Source organism: Panthera pardus, unplaced genomic scaffold (genome assembly GCF_024362965.1).
Source record: "Panthera pardus isolate Hobbes unplaced genomic scaffold, ASM2436296v1 HiC_scaffold_13, whole genome shotgun sequence".
Classification (NCBI taxonomy): Eukaryota; Metazoa; Chordata; class Mammalia; order Carnivora; family Felidae; genus Panthera; species Panthera pardus.
The window spans coordinates 66645030-66665322 of NW_026526688.1; the positions used below are offsets into that span (position 1 = coordinate 66645030).

Consider the following 20293-nt stretch of genomic DNA (forward strand, 5'->3'; position numbering starts at 1 on the left):
AGATTTGAAATAAAAATGGAGCAGGAAATGAAAGGCATGTAACCATAAAGGTCAGGTGAAATAAATAGCAAGTAGCATTGAACATCTTGCAAACTGAAAACTGTGAATTTCAAAATCTGTAAATTTGCCTATGCAGTAGTCTCTTAATGTACTCAAAAAAAACTAGATACAGAGACACCAAGTGTGGAGATATGTCAGCTTGTTGCAGTTTGGGCAGTTAGTAAGGCCTGTGTGTCAGAATGATAAATGGACGAGGGAATTGCTCATTCTGGCAATAGAGTAGAAAATATTTAGAAATGGTGGATTATGTAGAGAAGGAGGAAGACAGTGAGGCATGTAGGTTAGGAGAACATATAAGAATATTGAGAAGAGAAAGTTTGAGGAAGGAATAAATCGACGATATTTCAAAACAAATCTAGAGAATTGAAGTTGTGAAGTTGTGGGTCTTAAGAAAAAGTATGTTCTTTGGAGAGAGCCATATTTCATGTAAAACAAGAAGCTGATGCAGGCTTAAATGTATGTTCACTCCTTATTTTTCAGAGCAGGGGTCTGCCAACTAAGGTCCACAAGCCAGATCTGGGAAAATGCCTGTTTTGTGAATAAAGTCAATTGGGGGCGGGGGGCGGCTTTGTTTTTGTTTGCCTTTAGAACACAGCCACACTCATGTTGTAAAGTATTGTCCATGGCTGCTTTCATGCCAGTATGGCAGAAGTGGGCAGTTGTCACAGATATGATATGGCTTATAAAGCACAAAATATTTACCAGGCCTTTTACAGCAAAGAAACAAAAACAAAAACAAATCACCAACCTCCCTTTTGGAGTAGTGACTCTCAACAATGGATGGGGGCTGGGGGGTGGTGGAGGTGTGTAATAACATCTATAAAGTGAGAAAGAGGTTCAAGTAGTCTGGCTCTTTCTCCCCAAACACTCACTGCCTCTCCATATCCTCCTATTCACATCCCTTGAGAGCCACTGGCATTTCAGGCTCTTTTCCCACTGTTTTTCTGCCTTCTTTCCCCAGACAACCACACAAGACATGGTGCATGGTGTTCTTGTGATTAGATAATAAAGGGCACAAGCACACACAGAAAGACTTAAAGAAATAAAGTAAAAGAGGGAAAAAAATGAGCACAACAAACACTGGATTTGGGAGTCTGATAGGCATCCAGCCCCCATCTTTTGAGTTGAGTGATTTATGTACGATCATTCTCTGAGTCTCGGATTCTGCTTCTGATAATTATGTATTACTTAGGACAATTAACACATAATATGTGTAACACCACCTTGTATATTTCCTACATATAGTCAGTTTTTAATTATACTCTGGTATCCACATTAGGGAATACAACTCATTAATTAGGGATTAGCTTAAAAAATTATTTTACTAAGATTTAAAAGTTGAGCTACTTATTCCCTTAACCCTTTGGTTATACATTGACAGTGTTAATTTCCATATTATAATGTTGTTTACATATATTCCTGGCAAAAGATTGAAATCTTGCAGACAAATCATGTGTTTTTATCTTCTGTTTTCCTTACTTAATAGTTCCCTTACCTTATAATTCCAGATATTTAATACACGCTCAATAATGTACTTGACAAGTGGTAATTGCACTATACTTGTATGATGTAGCTGGCTTAATTCCTTTATGAAGTCTTTTTATATGTATTCTCCTGTATATAAAACATATTGTTATTATTTTTAAATTTTGTAAAACTTAGGACAAAGTGAATTTTGAATACTAAAAAGAAATAAATAAATGGAATTATAGTTATCAATATGAAATACCTATACCAAGTAGGAAATAGGAAATAAATATAAAATATAAAGCATGTGCATTTGATACAGAGTTTTGGGTTCTCTGTTAGCAGAATGACAACACAGTTTATGAAACACTTGAATGCTTTTGGAATAATTTGGCATGCCTCCAAAGCATGAAAGTAGGAAGGAAAGCAGTTTAATTAGGACAAGCTAAGAGAACTGCTTGACTGTGTAATCGGAAAGCACTGTACCAAAACTGAAATTGGAGTTTACAAGTTGCATTTCCCTTCTGTTTTCAGCAAATGGCAGCGAGGTTCATATAAGCAATGTGCGCTATGAAGATACAGGAGCATACACTTGTATCGCAAAGAATGAAGCAGGAGTGGATGAAGACATCTCTTCTCTTTTCGTGGAAGATTCTGCCAGAAAGACCCGTATGTATCGAACACTCGCCCTCACAAAGCGCGACTGGCTATAGAGCAGGGCTTTTCTGCAGCAGTCTCTGGTTACTGCCACCTTAAGAGCTCACTGCCCTGCCACCAACATCAATCCCTGGGCTGTTTTCTCCATTTAGTGCTAGAAATGCTTTGCCATCACTGCCCACGTTTCCCGATTGTATCATGAAGTAATGGGGAAAAATGTACCATTCATTCTTTTTTAAAACAAAACAAAACAAAACAACAACAACAACAACAACAACAAACTATTACGTAGCGAAAGAGATATGGATAGAGTGGGGATGCTCAAGATGGATTTTTAGTTATAGCTAAATTGCTTGGAACTCCAAGTACCATGATTTATCAAATGTGCTCTCTATGAGAAAAGTCACGGACACTTTGTTCCCCCAGTCCGCATATGCCACAGGATGGTTGTTTTAAGATTGGGTCTGGATGTACTTGGAATGACTATTACCCTTGCTCTTCAATCTGATTTGTTAGATGCATTTACAAATCTAATTATTCTAATTTGTTGCAGGGCCCCTGATACTTGGAGGACTCTAGTTTGGCATGCCTATTTCTCAATCGAGTTCTTGAACAAGGTTAAAGCATTGTCTCAGGAATCTTATTTCTCTTTAAATCAACGAGTATATGTAGATATTGGTGGATCCAAGGGGGGAGAAAGATCTTATGCAAGTCCTGACTACTAGTATATCTTTATCTATATTTGGTCTCACTAGTTCAACCGTCATTGCAAGCAAATATTTAAAAAGAAAATTCTTGGGTCACCTGGGTGGCTCAGTTGGTTGGGAGGCCCACTTCGGCTCAGGTCATGATCTCAGGGCTTGTGAGTTGGAGTCCCAGATCTGGATCTGGCTCTGTGCTGACAGCTTCTGGAGCCTGGAGCCTGCTTCGGATTCTCCCTCTCACTCTACCCCTCCCCCAATCGCATTCTGTGTCTGTCTCTGTCTCAACGGTAAATAAACATTAAAAAAAGTTTTTTTAAAGAAAATTCTTAAGGTAGATAAAGATAAAAGAAAGCTAAAGTTAATGACCTGGATAAGGTCCAGCATAACTTCTCTATGCCTTTTATATATTTCTGCTAAATATCAATTTGCAATCCACTTTCTCTTTAAAAATAATTTAGGTGACAAGTAATTGAATACTTTAGTTTTCTTTGTTCTTTATGATGAAAGTTGTAAGACAGAGTTTAATTTCAATTCTCTATTCTGATTTTCTTTTAATGTTAGTCAAGTATTTTTCAATATGTTTCCCTAGTTACAACATTAAAATACTAGCTACTATTCCTTTAATCAGTGAACCACTTACTATTTAGCAGCATGTAACTTTGAGAAAAATTTTAGGGGAAGATTTAATATAATTTTATTCATAGATTCAGTCACATGAATGTATTTGCTTAATTATAAACAGTTTTCTGAAATCATGTTTTTACTTTAAGCTCTTAGAGGTCAAAATAATACATTTTAAATAAATTTTTGAGATTATATGTTAACATCCTATTAAAATCAGAAGTAGCATTTGTAAGTTATAGCAATGCAGGCCTTACTATATCTATATTTATAGAACTTTCAAATTCATCCCATAAGTAACAATATAAATAAAAGATTCAAAGGGTTTTGTTCCTAAGTCTGGATATAATTATTTATAGGTGTTCCTTCTATATTTAATTATGTAACATTTTCAAGGATAAAGAGAGAAAACTACCAGATTTTATTTTTTAATTTAATTAATTCATTTATTCTGTTAGGAACACAGCATAAATTCTCTACCCTCTTAAATTTTTAAATGCTCCACATTTTATTGTTAACTATAGGCACTAGGTTGTACAACAGATCTCCAGAACTTGTTTGTCTTGTATAACTGTGACTTTGTACACATTGAACAACTTTCATTTTTCCCTCCTCCGCATCAACTGACAGCCACCATTCCATTGTGTTTCTATGACTTTTGACTCTTTGATAACTCATATAATGCAATTACACAGTCTTGGTCTTTGTGACTGGCTTGTTTCAATTAGCATAATGTCTTTCAGGTCTATTCATATTGTCACAAAGGATAGGATTTCCTTCTTTCTAAGGTGGAATAATATTCTATTGTATGTATACACAACATTTTCTTTATCCATTCATTTTGTCAAAAGATATTTATTTGAGTTGTTTCCATACATTGGCTATTGTGAATGATGCTGCAATGAATATGTGAGTGCAGGTATTTCTTTGATCCTGATTTCAATTCTTTTGGATATATATACCCAGGAGTTGGATTACTGGATCATATGATAGTTCCATTTTTAATTTCTGAGAACTTCTATGTTTTTCATAATAACTGCACCATTTTTCGGTCCCATGAATGTGCAGGGCACATTCCAATTTCTCCCCATCCTTGCCAATACTTCTATCTTTTGTTACTGTAATAATAACCATCCCAACAAGTGTGAGATAGCTCATTGTAGTTTTGATTTGCATTTTTGATTAGTTATGTAGAATACCTTTTCATAAACCTATTAGCCATTCTTATATCTTTTTGGAGACATTCAAGGCCTTTGCCCATTTTTTTTTTTTACTTAGTTGTTTTTTTTTTTTTTTAAGTTGAGTTACTGAAGTTCCTTATATATGTTGGAAATTAAACACTTATCAGATAATATGATATGAGCTGAAAATATTTTCTCCCATATCTTAGGTTGCCTTTTCACTTTCTTGATTGTTTCCTTTACTGTGCAGAAACTTTTTAGTTTGATATAGTCCAACTTGTCTATTTTTGTTTTTGTTGCCTGTGTTTTTGATAAAGTTATAGGCCAATATCCTGATGAACATAGATGCAGAATTCCTCAACAAAATATTACCAAACTGATTCTAACAACACACTAACAAAAGCATACACCATGATCGTGTGGGATTCATCCTTGGAATGCAAGAATGGTTCAACATATGCAGATAAAATTGTGATTTGCACATTAAAAAAAAGAATGAAGAAATGAGTAAAAAATCACTTGATCATCAAATAGATGCAGATAAAATATTTGACACATTCATACTAGAAATGCTCAACAAATGACACATGGAAAGAACATACCTCGACATAATAAGGGCTATATATGACAAGCCCACAGCTAGCATCATGCTCAATGAAAAAAAAAAAATGGAAATCTTTCTCTCTCAGCTCAAGAACAAGACAAAGATGCCCAGTCTCACCATTTCAATCCAACATATCACTACAAATCCTAGCCACAGAAATTAGACAAGCAAAGGGAAAACAAGTATTCAAATCATAAAGGGAGAAGTAAAATAGTCTATTTGCAGATGATATAAACTTTTAAATAAAAACCCCTACAAAGACTCCACAAACAATCTGTTAGAACTAATGAACATATTCAGTAAAGTTTCAGTGTACAAAATCAACATGCAAAAATCTGTTATGTTTCTATAAATTAAAATGAGATATCTGAAAGGCAATTAAGAAATCAATCCCATTTATAATAGCATCAAGAAGAATAATGTACTTGGGAATAAACTTAATCAAGGAGGTAAAAGACTGTACACTAAAAACTATTATACATTAATGAAAGAAATTGAAGACACAAATAAATGGAAAGATATTTTATGTTCATGGTTTAGAAGAACAAACATTATTAAAATGCTAATATTATCCAAAGAAACCTATGATTCAACACTGTTTCCATAAAAAACACAATGGATTTATTGTTTTTCAGAAATAGAAAAAAAACTAAAATTCATATAGAACAACAAAAGATCTGGAGTAACCAAAGTGATCCTGAGAAAGAACAAATCTGGAGGCATTGTACTTCCTGATTTCATAATGTACATAAAGCTATAGGAAATAAAATAATATGATACTTGTATAAAGACAGATACTTAGACAAATGGAACAGAACAGAGGACCCAAAAGTAAATCCATGAATGTACAGTTAATTGAATTCCAACAAGAGGACCAGAATATACATTGGAGAGAGGGTAGTCTTTTCAAAAAATGATTCTGGGAAACTGAATGTCCATATGTAAAAGGATGAAACTGGATCCCAATCTTACACTATATACAAAAGCAACTCAAAATGGATTAAAGATTTAAACATAAGACCTGAAAGTGTAAAACTTCTATGTTTCATTACATTGATCTTGGCAATGAAAATAATGGATTTTGACTGTAACCCTGAAGTTTCAAACATTGCTAATTCATGTTTATATTCTACTCTTTTATAGGATACAATCCAGTTTCTTTGGAATAACAAATTTACCTCTCATTTAAATAAATGCCTTTAATTTTTGTGACATTTGGTTTCCAAAAACTTGCTGTACTGGTTATATATATATATATATATATATATATATATATATATATATATGGAGAGAGAGAGAGAGAGGCAGAGACAGAGAGAGAGATGTGAATGCATCCATTTTAGAAATTTATGCACATAATTAAAATCAGAATAACACTAAATGAGTAAAATGAGAATATTAGGAGCTACAGAAAAGAAGAAATAGAAAATGTAAGAATGTCTATGTGGAATAAGACAGTTTTCCTGGGGATGTGTCCTATTACTCAGTAAAACTGTCAGAATCCTGTATAACAAAAACAATATCCAAATCAAGTGGAGATCACATTAGAGAAGTCTATGGCCTTATGTAACCTACTTCTTAAGGATATCCTTGGGTTCTCTTCTAGTAATTCAAGGGACAAAGTCCAATATAAATTATACAATGTGTATTTGGATAGATAGTTATTTTCAAAAAAGCCAAAGGAAATAGTCACAGAGCCATCCCTGATGACTTTACTTTTCTCATTTGTACATATTAAAAAATTGTGGACTTGCCCATATTGATCAAATATAAGTTCAGAGGTCTTTTATTCCCTGCCAGTAGTGATGGGATACAATGTATCTAAAAAGGCAGATTGGTATAGTAGAAGAGCATGAATTTGGGCATTAGACAGGAGTTAGAATCATTGCCCTACCCCATGATAGTTCTGTGATTTGGAGCTATTACAAAACCTCTCTGAGCTTTAATTTATCTATTTGTAATATGGAATGAATACTACTAACTCACTAAGGGCTTTCTTTGTAGACATTATAAAGCATTCTCCATAGTGCTAGACATAAATTTGCTCTTCCTCCAATTTATGCTTATTTTCTGAAAATAATTATTTACTCCTTGCTAGAAATATTGACAGTTATTTTTTTAATACTCTGGAGAATCTAGCAATTCTTAGAAATTAGAGTTTCTAAGATGAATGATACTTAGAGACAGATAAAAAGATTGAGGCAGAACTGAAATAGATGTAGAGATAATGAGGGATTGGGAGAGAGGACATATATTTGGACACCTATAAAATTATTTATTCAAATATAAAATATCATTATTTCATTTGGCATAAAAAACTTGTTTCAATGGATTAGAGAATACATTTTTCCTTTAATGTAGCTTTTAATATATTTTAAATAAAATACATTTTGTTGACAGAGTCCACTTTTGTCACAGAATGAAAGCAAAAGCTACATTTTATTTCTCTTTACATCAATTTATACTCCTATTATATTTTAAAAATAATTCTTTAATGTTCCCTTCTTCTGTTTTCTTTTTGAAAGATGCAAGAGAGAAGTATTGAATTTCATATAGGCAGCAAGAAAAATGGGGAAAGATTTACAACTTTTGGACTAAATGACACCACACAGTCTTACTTTGTTTAGCTACAGCTTCAGAGCAATCATCCATTATTTTCTACATAATAGAGCACTCATAGCAGTATCAATCACATTTTTTTTCTTATACTACATTTCCCAGCAGGATGATACTGTTGAGTGAACAATTCATGCAAAGCATCATACGGCAAAGGAGTTTATGTTTTGCTTGTAACCTAATCTTTGAATTGGAAAACCTTGAGTTACAGTGCCCAACTTTGTCAACAAACCTCACTGGAAGTCTTCTTGTGTGACAAATTGAACTACAAAAAAGTGCTTCAAAGTAATATAATCTACAGTTGCATTAGGGATAGGGTTTGATAACTAAGATTTAATAGAGTGATATATGAGGAGGATTTAAATGTAAAGAAGAGTAGAAATGGGCCATAGGGGATTGTAACAGGGAGTAAGAGATGATATGAAATATATGAGAGGGGTTTAGGCAGAGGTAAATGTTATTCATTTTAAAACATCTTGCAAGGAGCATAAGCACTTGATACATTTTCATTCCCAAGGGGAGTGAATTCCCAGATGACAATAATTCATCTGCAGGATTAAGGTAAATGAAAAGCAGTGTGAATGTAGGCTGCTATTGAAAGCTTTTAAGCTACTGGCTGCATTAAGCACTAAGCACAGATTATATCACACCTTGCTAGGATTTTAGTAAAGATCTAGCCTCTTGTAAATATTGGAATATAATGCCTGAATATAATAGTATATACAATTTTTCTTTTCATCATTGTCACGGTCAGTATTATATTTGGAAATATTGTGCCATTACAACAATCATTATTTTAGAATTCAATGAATTAGTATTGGTCAACAATTATGAAATACATCAGTTGTAAGATTCCTTTACAGGGTATTTGACATGTGTTAAACTCTACAACAAGATTACTTGAATAAACAAATTATGCAAATATATAATGTTAATGTAAATTAATGCTATTATAAAACTATAATGAGTGTAATTCACAATATACAGACTTTAGGAATATGGTAAAATGTATCCATTTGCACCTAAATATTTCAAAAGATATGTAAATGCTTAAGAAGTGTCTGTCTATTTTAGAAGGGACCTTGAGAGCATGTTTGGAGTTACAGCAGGGGAGCACAGCTACTCCTATCTCCTTGAGGAACGAAGGTCTTCCTCTATTAGAGATGATCATCCTCTTCCGCTGAGCACACAGCTTCAGAGGGACATGCAGGCCACAGTGAGGGGAGAAGGGGACATGTGCCTAACCAGCCAGATCAGCAGTCTCAAGCCTGGTAATCAGTGGGGTGACAGATGTCACAGCCAGCTTGCCTACACCTGAAACTGTGTGTAACATACTACATTGTTATGTTAACTGGAATTTAAATAAAAACCTTAAAGCAAAATGCAAAGATAAGAAAATGAAAAAAAGTAGAGAAAAGCATCTTAAAATAGGTTAGGGGCACCTGGGTGGCTCAGTCGGTTAAGCAGTTAAGCATCTAACTTCAGCTCAGGTCATGATCTCCTGGTTCTTGAGTTTGAGCCCATGTTGGGCTCTGTGCTAATAGCTCAGAGCCTGGAGCCTGCTTCAGATTCTATATCTCTGTCTTTTGCTCACACTGGCTTTCTCTCTCTCTCTTCTCTCTCTCTTTCTCTCTCAAGAATAACATTAAAATAAAATTAAAATAAAATAAAATAAAATAAAATAAAATAAAATAAAATAAAATAAAATAAAATAAAATGGCTTAAAACAGGGTCTTTTTACATACAAACACAGTTTGAATATGGTATCACAAATTTTGAAAATAGAACATATTCTGATAATATAAAACAATTAACGAACTCTCTAGTCTTCATTTACCTCCTGTTTTTATTATTTTTTAAATTTTAAGTAAGTTTCACATTCAGTGTGGGACTTGACCTCACATTTACTTCCTCTTTTTATTTTTAACTTAAAAAAATATTTATTTATTTATTTTGGGGGAGAGAGAGTGCATGTGCCCATGCAAGCAAGTGGGGGAAGGGCAGAGAGAGGGAAAGAGAGAATCCCAAGCAGCCTCCATGCTGTCAGCACAGAGCCCAATGCAGGGATGGAACAGTGAGATAATGGCCTGAGCTGAAATCAAGAGTTGGACACTTAACCAATTGAGCCACACAGGTGCCCCCTTCCTATTTTTAAAGAATGGACCAGGGGTGCCTGGGTGGCTTAGTTGGTTAAATATCCTACTCTTGTTTGTTTGTTTGTTTTATGCAAAATATATTTTGTTTATTTATTTTTTTATATAATTTATTGTCAAATTGATTTCCATACAACACCCAGTGCTCATCCCCACAGGTGCCCTCCTCAATGCCCATCAACCACTTTCCCCTTTCCCTCATGCCTCATCAACCCTCAGTTTGTTCTCAGTAACCAAGAGTCTCTTATGGTTTGCCTCCCTCCCTCTCTAACTTTTTTTCCCCTCCTCCTCCCCCATGGTCTTCTGTTAAGTTTCTCAAGATCTACATATGAGTGAAAACATATGGTATCTGTCTTTCTCTGCCTGACTTATTTCTCTTAGCATAATACCTTCCAGTTCCATCCACACTGATGCAAATGGCCAGATTTCATTCTTTCTTATTGCCAAGTAGTATTCCATTGTATATATAAACTGCGTCTTCTTTATCCATTCATCAGTTGATGGACATTTAGGCTCTTTCCATAATTTGGCTATTGTTGAAAGTGATGCTATAAACATTGGGGTACAAGTGCCCCTATGCTCAGCACTCCTATATCCCTTGGGTAAATTCTTAGCAGTGCTATTGCTGGGTCATAAGGTAGTTCTATTTTTAATTTTTTGAGGAATCTCCACACTGTTTTGCAGAGTGGCTGCACCAGTTTGCATTCCCACCAACAGTGCAAGAGGGTTCCCGTTTCTCCACCTCCTCGCCAGCATCTAGTCCTCTGATTTGTTCATTTTAGCCACTCTGACCGGCATGAGGTGATATCTCAGTGTGGTTTTGATTTGTATTTCCCTGATGAGGGGTGACATTAACATCATTTCATGTGTCTGTTGGCCATCTGGATGCCTTCTTTGGAAAAGTGTCTATTCATGTCTTCTGCCCATTTCTTCACTGGATTATTTGTTTTTCAGGTGTGGAGTTCTGTGAGTTCTTTATAGATTTTGGAGCCTAGCCCTTTATCTGATATGTCCTTTGCAAATATCTTTTCCCATTCAGTCGGTTGCCTTTTAGTTTTGTTGATTTTTTCCTTTGCAGTACAGAGGCATTTGTGTTCAATAGTTCATTTTTACTTTTAATTCCCTTGCCTGTGGAGATGTGTTGTGTTAGAAATTGCTGCAGCTGAAGTCAGAGAGGTTTTTTCCTGCTTTCTCCTCTAGGGTTTCGATGGTTTCTTGTCTCACATTCAAGTCCTTCATCCATTTTGAGTTTATTTTTGTGAATGGTGTAAGAAAGTGGTCTAGTTTCATTCTTCTGCATGTTGCTATCCAGTTCTCCCAGCACCATTTGTTAAAGAGACTGTCTTTTTTCCAATGGATACTCTTTCCTTCTTTGTCAAAGATTAGTTGGCCATACTTTTGTGGGTCCAATTATGGGTTCTCTATTCTATTCAATTGGTCCATGTGTCTGTTTTTGTGACAATACCATGCTGTCTTGATGATTACGGCTTTGTAGTAGAGGCTAAAGTCTGGGATTGTGATGCCCCCCACTTTGGTTTTCTTCCTCAATATTACTTTGACTATTCAGGGTCTTTTGTGGTTCCATATAAATTTAAGGATTGTTTGTTCTAGCTTTGAGAAGGATGCTGGTGCAATTTTGATTGAGATTGCATTGAATGTATAGATTGCTTTGGGTAGTATTGATATTTTGACAATATTTATTCTTCCAATCCATGTGCATGGAATGCTTTTCCATTTCTTTGTGTCATCTTCAATTTCCTTCATAAGCTTTCTATAGTTTTCAGCACACAGATCTTTTACATATTTGGTTAGGTTTATTCCTATGTATTTTATGGTTCATGGTGCAATTACAAATGGTATCAGTTTCTTTATTTCTCTTTCTGTTGTTTCATTATTGGTATATAAAAATGCAACTGATTTCGGTACATTGATTTTGTACCCTGAAACTTTAGCAGACTTTTGGTGGAGTCTGTCAGGTTTTCCATGTAGAGTATCATGTGGTCTGCGAAAAGTGAAAATTGACTTCATCTTTGGAATCTTGATGACTTTTATTTCATTTTTTTGTCTGATTACTGATGCTAGGACTTCCAACGCTATGTTAAACAACAGTGGTGAGAGCAGACAACCCTGTCGTGTGCCTAATCTCAGAGGGAAAGTTCTTAGTTTTTCCCTGTTGAAGATGATATTAGCTGTGGGCTTTTCATAAATGGCTTTAATGGTGTTTAAGTATGTTCTTTCTACAGACTTTCTTGAGCGTTTTTATTAAGAAAGGATGCTGAATTTTGTCAAATGCTTTTTCTGCATCTATTGACAGGATTATATGGTTTTTTTCTTTTCTTTTCTTTTTTCTTTTATTACTGTCATGTATCACAGTGATTGATTTGCGAATATTGAAACCAGCCCTGAAGCCCAGGAATGAATCCCACTTGGTCATAGTGAATAATTCTTTTTATATGCTGTTGAGTTCGAGTTGCTAGTATCTTGTTGAGAATATTTGCATCCATATTTATCTGGGATATTGGCCTATAGTTCTCTTTTTTTGTTGGGTCTCTGTCTAGTTTGGGAATCAAAGTAATGCTGGATTCATAGAATGAGTCTGGAGCTTTTTCTTCCTTTTCTATTTTTTGGAACAGCTTGAGAAGGCTAGGTTTATTAACTCTACTTTAAAACTCTGGTAGAATTCCCCAGGGAAGCCATCTGGTCATGGACTCTTATTTTTTGGGAGATTTTTGATAACTGATTAAATTTCTTCACTAGTTATGGGTCTATTCACATTTTCTATTTCTTTACATTTTAGTTTTCATAGTGTGTGGGTGTTTAGGAATTTGTCCATTTCTTCCAGGTTGTCCAGTTTGTTGGCGTATAATTTTTTATAGTATTCCTTGATAATTGCTTGTATTTCTGAGGGATTGGTTGTAATAATTCCATTTTCATTCATGATTTTATTTATTTGGGTCCTCTCTCTTTTCTGTTTGAGAAGGCTGGCTACAGGTTTATCAATTTTTAAATTTTTTTCAAAAAACCAACTCTTGGTTTCATTGATCTGCTCCACTGTTTTTTTATATTCTATATTGTTTATTTCTGCTCTGATCTTTATTATTTCTCTTCTTCTGCTGAGTTTGGGGTGTGTTTGCTGTTCTGCTTCTAGTTCCTTTAGGTGTGCTGTTAGATTTTGTATTTGGGATTTTTCTTGTTTCCTGAGATAGGCCTGAATTGTAATGTATTTTCCTCTTAGGACTGCCTTTGCTGCATCCCAAAGGGTTTGGATTGTAATATTTTATTTTAATTTGTTTCCATATATTTTTTTAATATCTTCTCTAATTGCCTGGTTGATGCATTCATTCTTTAGTAGGGTGTACTTTAATCTCCATGCTTTTGGAGGTTTTCCAGACTTTTTTCTGTGGTTGATTTCAGGTTTCATAGCATTGTGATCTGAAAGTGTGAATGGTATGATCTCAATTCTTTTATATTAATTGAGGGAAGTTTTGTGACCCAATATATGATCTATCTTGGAGAATGTTCCATGTGCACTCAAGAAGAAAGTATATTCTGTTGCCTTGGGATGCAGAGTTGTAAATATATCTCTCAAGTCCATCTGGTATAATGTATCATTCAGGGCCACTCTTTCTTTACTGATTCTCTGTCTAGATGATCTATCCATTGCTGTAAGTGGAGTATTAAAGTCCTCTGCAATTAACCACGTTCTTATCAATAGGTTGCTTATGTTTATAATTAATTTTTTTATATATTTGGGTGCTCCTGAATTCGATGCATAGACATTTATAATTGTTAGCTCTTCCTGATGGATAGACCCTGTAATTATTATATAATGCCCATCTTCATCTCTTATTACAGCCTTTAATTTAAAGTCTAGTGTGTCTGATATAAGTATGGCTACTCCAGCTTTCTTTTGACTTCCAGTAGCATGATAGACAGATAGAAGGTGTCCTCAGGTCTAAAATGAGTCTCTTGTAGACAACAAATAGATGGGTTTTGTTTTTTTATCCATTCCGATACCCTATGTCTTTTTATTAGAGCATTTAGTCCATTTACATTCAGTGCTGTTATTGAAAGATATAGGTTTAGATTCATTGTGTTGTCTGTAAGTTTCATGGTTGTAGTGATGTGTCTGGTCCTGTGTGGTCCTTGTAAAATTTCACTCAGAGTCCCCCTTAGGATCTCTTGTAGGGCTGGTTTAGTGGTGATGAATTCCTTCAGTTTTTGTTTGTTTGGTAAAACCTTTACCTTTCCTTCTATTCTGAATGACAGGCTTGCTGGGTAAAGGATTCTTGGTGGCATATTTTTCCTGTTCATCACATTGAAGATTTCCTGCCATTCCTTTTTGGCCTACCAAGTTTCAGGAGTTAGGTCTGCTACTACCCTTATGTGTCTACCTTTGTACGTTAAGGTCTGTTAATCCCTAGCTGCTTTCAGAATTCTCTCTTTATCCTTTTATTTTGCCAGTTTCACTATGCTATGTCATGAAGATTGATTCAAGTTACATCTGAAGAGAGTTGTGTGTGCCTCTTGGATTTCAAAGCCTGTTTCCTTCCACAGATCTGGGAAGTTCTCAGCTGTTAGTTTAAGTGTACCTTCAGCCCCTTTCTCTCTCTCTTCTTCTGGAATTCCTATAATACGGATATTGTTCCATTTGATTGAATCACTTAGTTCTCTAATTCTCCCCTCATACTGCTGGATTTATTTATCTCTCATTTTCTCAGCTTCCTCTTTTTCCATAATTTTATCTTCTAATTCACCTATTCTCCCCTCTGCCTCTTCAATCCGTGATGTGGCTACCTCCATTTTATTTTGCACCTCATTTATAGCATTTTTTAATTCATCATGACTATTTTTTAGTCCCTTGATCTCTGTAGCAATAGATTCTCTGCTGTCCTCTATGCTTTTTTCAAGCCCAGCAATTAATTTTATGACTGTTATTCTAAATTCTTGTTCAGTTATATTTCTTAAATCTGCTTTGAAAAATTCTTTAACTGTCACCTCTTCTTGGAATTTCTTTTGAGGAGAATTCTTCCGTTTCATCATTTTGGCTAGTTTTCTATCCCTTATGAGTTTTAAAAGCTTGTTATGTGCTCTGCACCTGTAAGCACTGTTATATTAAAGGGGGTCATACACTGTCCAGGTCCTGACCCTTCAGGAGGTGTTTTTTGGAGAGTGTTACTTTCTCTCTGTTGTTGTGACTTTGGTTATTTTATTTCCCTATTCATAGTGATGTTTTTGGTCCCTCCATTAGATGTGCCTTGATTTGTTCCTTGAAGTAGCCCTGTGAAGGAAAGCAAAGAGAGAGACAAACAAGACATAAAAACATGAAAACACACAAATAAAACAAACCAACAAAAACAAAAAAAATGAAGAACTGAAAACAATCCAAAAGCAGAAAACCAGAAACACCAGCTACAAGTAAAGTACAGGGTGGAGGCCATGCTGATAGAGGAACGCAAAGAGAGAAATGACAAGGGCAGGGAAAAAGAAAAAAAGAAAAGAACACTGATCAGGCAGAGAGACTAAAAGGCTTAATCCAGAGAGAAAGAAAGGAAAGTAAGGAAAGAGGGGGGTGGGGGAAAGAAACGAAGATAAAGTTATCCAGACAGAGAAGCTATATGGCTTGATTATTCCAGAGAGAGAGAAAGGAATGTAAAGAAGGAGGTGTGGAACATGTATCAAGAGAATGGATTAAATATGTCTGTTTAAACAAACCAATAACCAGAGTAACCAGCCTAGAAGAGGGAAGAGATAAGGAGGAGAAATGGTTGTGGGGGGGGGGGGGGGGGGCGCATGTAGAATACATCTATATATCCAGAATTGTCCCAGAATTAATCCAGACAGTGCTGCAGTGCTGGTCTGGAGGAGCTATCCGTCTAGTTCCACAGTGTCTATCCTGCTCCAGTAGATACACAGTTACCCAGTGCAGAGGGGCATAGTTTGGTGTAGGCTGGTCCCACCTCTACTGTGGGCCCCACCTTGGTGGTGGTGGGGAGAAAAATGGTGACCTCCCCAGTCTCTTCTCCACCACCTGGTGTCCCAAATCATTCCTTTGGAGCTGTCCTCACTGTGCTGCGAGCCCAGATGAGGCAGTTTGTCCTGCTTCACTGACTCCTTTGCCCCAGGGGCTTGGCTGGGAATTAAATTCCCGCTTCATGCACCCCAGTACTGGGGAAGCATCTCCTGATATGAGGTCCTGGCTGGTTTTGTCTTGTGCTGCAGCCCTTCAGGGGAAGGGACTGGTTTCTCCTGCTGCAGACTGCGCTCATAATCTATCACTAAACCTGGAGTTGGCTCCCCACCTCCCCAGGTGTGCAAGCAGGGCAGCAGGCCCCAGTCTGAAGATGGGATCTGCAGTTAGATCCTCTAACCTGCAGTTTGAGATGGGATCCCTGTCTGTCGGGCCTGATGTTTTTTCTCTTGTCCAGATACAGTCCTATGCTTCCCCAGCCACTCTTTCTCTTCCCTTTGTCTCTCAGCAGAAGGGGATCCCTCTCCTCTATGCCTATGTGGCCCATTTTATCTCCCCCGTTCACAATCACCCACCTATGGTCTCTCAAGTTGTCCTGTTTTCTTCCTGGTAGATTCAATCTTTTTTCCTCCCAGAGTCTTGGAGTTCAAAGTCCTTTGGCTTCAGCCCTTCTTTGTTTGGGAGATGCGGGAAGTACAGATCCCCCTACTTCTCTGCCATGTTGGCCATCCTCCCCTACTCTTGGTTTTGACACAGGTCATGATCTCTCAGCTTTGTGGGTTCGAGCCCCACATCAGGCTCTGTAGCACAGGGCCTGCTTGGGATTCTCTCTCTCCCTCTCTCTCTGCCCCTCCTCAACTCATGCTGTCTGTCTCGCTCAAAATAAATAAATTTAAAAAAGAAAAGAATGGAGAAAATATCTACTTCAAAAGGGCAGTTGTATGGATTGAATGAGATCATTTATGCAGAATCTTATCAATATCTTAGATGCTAGGAAGATAACATAAATAGATGAACATAGTCCATAAACAGGTACAGATGAAGCAAGATCCAGCTGTCATCCATTAGTTATAATTTTTACACTCAACCACTGTTAGATAGGTAGAATAATTAGGAGTAAGAAAAGTCCATAGTTAAAGATAAGGTGTGCATGTGATAGTCAGAGGGAGATTTTAATCCTGATAGTTATAAGCTAAGTGCTTGAATCAAAAAGAATGATGTAAAAACAAATATTTGAGGAAAACTGAAATAAATCGATACATGAAAAATGTTAATTTTCTTTTTTAATTATTACTGAATATTATTCCATAGAAGAGCTATACTAAAAATATTTAAAGCAGAATGAACAATTCATATTTCTTTTGAAAAGTCCCCAAACCTATTTATTTAATATTTGTCACAGACTCTGGCATATTAGTAAGCTTAGTGCGAAATAAAATGCACTTAGGATAATCAGAGTCATGTCAAGGTTAGCCATGCTTGATAAGCATTTATTATTTTATGAGCTTTTATTATTTATCATAAATTCTAATATTCATAGTCTCAATTTGGCCAATGACATTGTCACATCCTGTGAAGTAACTTGTTCCATAAATCTTTTCATCTGGTGACCCAGAACACGCTGAAATTATCTGCCTCGTGATTTCCACATCTGAAGGCTGTATTTTTAAAATAACACCCTTTTCAACATCATTAAATAGATCTGTGTCTAACACATTTTTGCACAATACTAGAGGCTTGCTGTCTAACAAGAATGCTATGTGATCTGAATGTCATCGAATTGACAGGTTTACAAAAATTATAAGCAATTGGGCATCTCTTTTGCCTACCAAAAAAAATAAGACTCCAAGCTTTCTTATTTTGATTTATTGCCTACATTTTGTCTGCAAGGCATTATATACCTTTACTGAAATATTCTCATATCATATTACATAATGCCAATTGCCTAATTTATTTGATGATAAATTAGGCAAGTGATGATGACATCTTATTTATATTACTTCAGGCATGTAGACTAAAAAGCTTGTATACAGTGGCAGTGCTAAGTATAACATCTCTATGAAACTTAGAAAATCTCATACTGTTATGTTTCTCAGGATCCACATAAGAGTGAAACCATGGGGGAGGGGAAGGAAAAAAAAAAAAAAAAAGAGGTTAGAGTGGGAGAGAGCCAAAGCATAAGAGACTGTTAAAAACTGAGAACAAACTGAGGGTTGATGGGGGGTGGGAGGGAGGGCAGGGTGGGTGATGGGTATTGAGGAGGGCACCTTTTGGGATGAGCACTGGGTGTTGTATGGAAACCAATTTGACAGTAAATTTCATATATTAAAAAAAAAAAAAAAAAAAACAGAATAAACTGAGCACTGATGGGGGGTGGGAGGGAAGGGAAAGCAGGTGATGGGCATTGAGGAGGACACCTGTTGGGATGAGCACTGGGTGTTGTGTGGAAACCAATTTGACAATAAATTTCATATTAAAAAAAAGAAAAAAAAAAAGAAAATCTCATACTAATATTTTGTTGGTGTGTTCAGGAAAGAATGTTAGAACTCACTTTAAAACTCTGTAATTCCAGGGGCGCCTGGGTGGCTCAGTCGGTTAAGCGTCCGACTTCAGCTCAGGTCACAATCTCACGGTCCATGAGTTCGAGCCCCGCGTCGGGCTCTGGGCTGATGGCTCAGAGCCTGGAGGCTGCTTCCGATTCTGTGTCTCCCTCTCTCTCTGCCCCTCCTCCATTCATGCTCTGTCTCTGTCTCAAAAATAAATAAACGTTAAAAAAAAATTAAAAAAAAAAACCCTCTATAATTCCAAAGGTCTTAAGCTTGGTGAATCCTTTGCAAAATAACTGGGCACTTAGTTTCAAAAGGAATTTAGAATTGTCATCACTCTGTGATTTTCTTAGAGTCCTCTGATACGGAAATGCAATTGAAAAATAGTGTAAATGTGTGAAGCATTACTAAAAGAAATGGGCTCTTCACTGCAGGCTCTGGGATAAGGAGCTGCAGTGTTACCTTCTTAAAGTTTTATGAAGTCTAATTTATGCCACACATTTTTATCAACTGTCTGCAGAGCCCAGATTACACATAGTGCGTCCTATTGTCCTCTGTTTGCCCAGATACCTGAATTCTGATAGAGCTGGTTATGAGGTGAATATGACAGAAAGAGTGAGTCAGTTTAATTATTGTTCTGCATCTTTATTTGTTTTATTTTTCAACTTAGTCCACATTTCCAGACTTGTGCTGCATATGAAATGTAATATTACATATGAAATGTTTTAAATATGAAAATTCTTTAAAAGCACTTTCTTATTTCATGCAGTAAAATTATGTGTCAATTGGATATCTTTGCCCTAAATTTACTTGCTTATCTAACACATACCTTTATACTAAATTCTACTGTAAACATAATAAAATTTTTGTAAACATTCTGGTGATAGTGAAATTTTAATAGAAAATAAATTATTAGTGAATAAAATATTTCTGTTTTAGGAAGGGCTCTTTTTTCATTCTTTTAAATATATTTATTTATTTTTGAGAGACAGAGACAGAGTGCAAGTGGGAAAGGAACAGAGAGAGAGGGAGACCCAGAATCCAAAGCAGGCTCCAGGTTCTGAGCTGTCAGCACAGAGCCCTTTGCAGGGCTCAAATCCATGAACCACGAGTTCATGACCAGAGCTGAAGCTGGACACTTAACCAACTGAGCCACCCAGGCACACCAAAATATTTGTTTTAATTTCAAATATGTTTTAATAGGAAGTCAAAATATGTCTCTAGAGACAGTTTTGACTCAGATGACTGAGTATACTGTAGAATAAAGAGAAAGATGTGTTCTTTTCTATTTTAATTATTATAATAATATTTAACTAAAAACTGTATGTATTTATACATATATACATACTATCCATATATATTGCAACCAATATTGTACAAATTACGATTATACAAATTTATACAAATGTTAATCAGTAAATATAATGTAATTGTTTCAAAAAGCAAAATAAATGTTAGAGGAAACAGCATGATTATGTTAAAATTAAGAAGTTCTAATCATAAAAATTTGCCCCCAAGATGTAGTCAATACAAATAGTTGACAAGGACTTGTGTCATAGACAGATAGATAGATAAACAGACAGATGTTAATGAAGCAAAAAAACTAAAGCATAGTTTTAAAAAGAACTTTTCAGAGATGAGAAAAAATGAAGCAGCAGTTTATATTATGAAAAGAACGAATCCTCATTAGTTATCAAGGAAACGTAGCTTATA

General features: G+C 35.7%; 1 protein-coding gene across 3 annotated transcripts in view; it reads left to right on the forward strand.

Moving 5' to 3' along the window:
* Nucleotides 1-20293, forward strand: part of FSTL5 (follistatin like 5) — a 768518-nt gene that overhangs the window by 621332 nt on the left and 126893 nt on the right. For all 3 annotated transcript variants that reach the window (XM_019441101.2, XM_053901160.1, XM_053901159.1), the window contains exon 10: nucleotides 2062-2196. In XM_019441101.2, the coding sequence (XP_019296646.2) occupies nucleotides 2062-2196 (135 nt within the window). The remainder of the gene's footprint in view (nucleotides 1-2061; nucleotides 2197-20293) is intronic.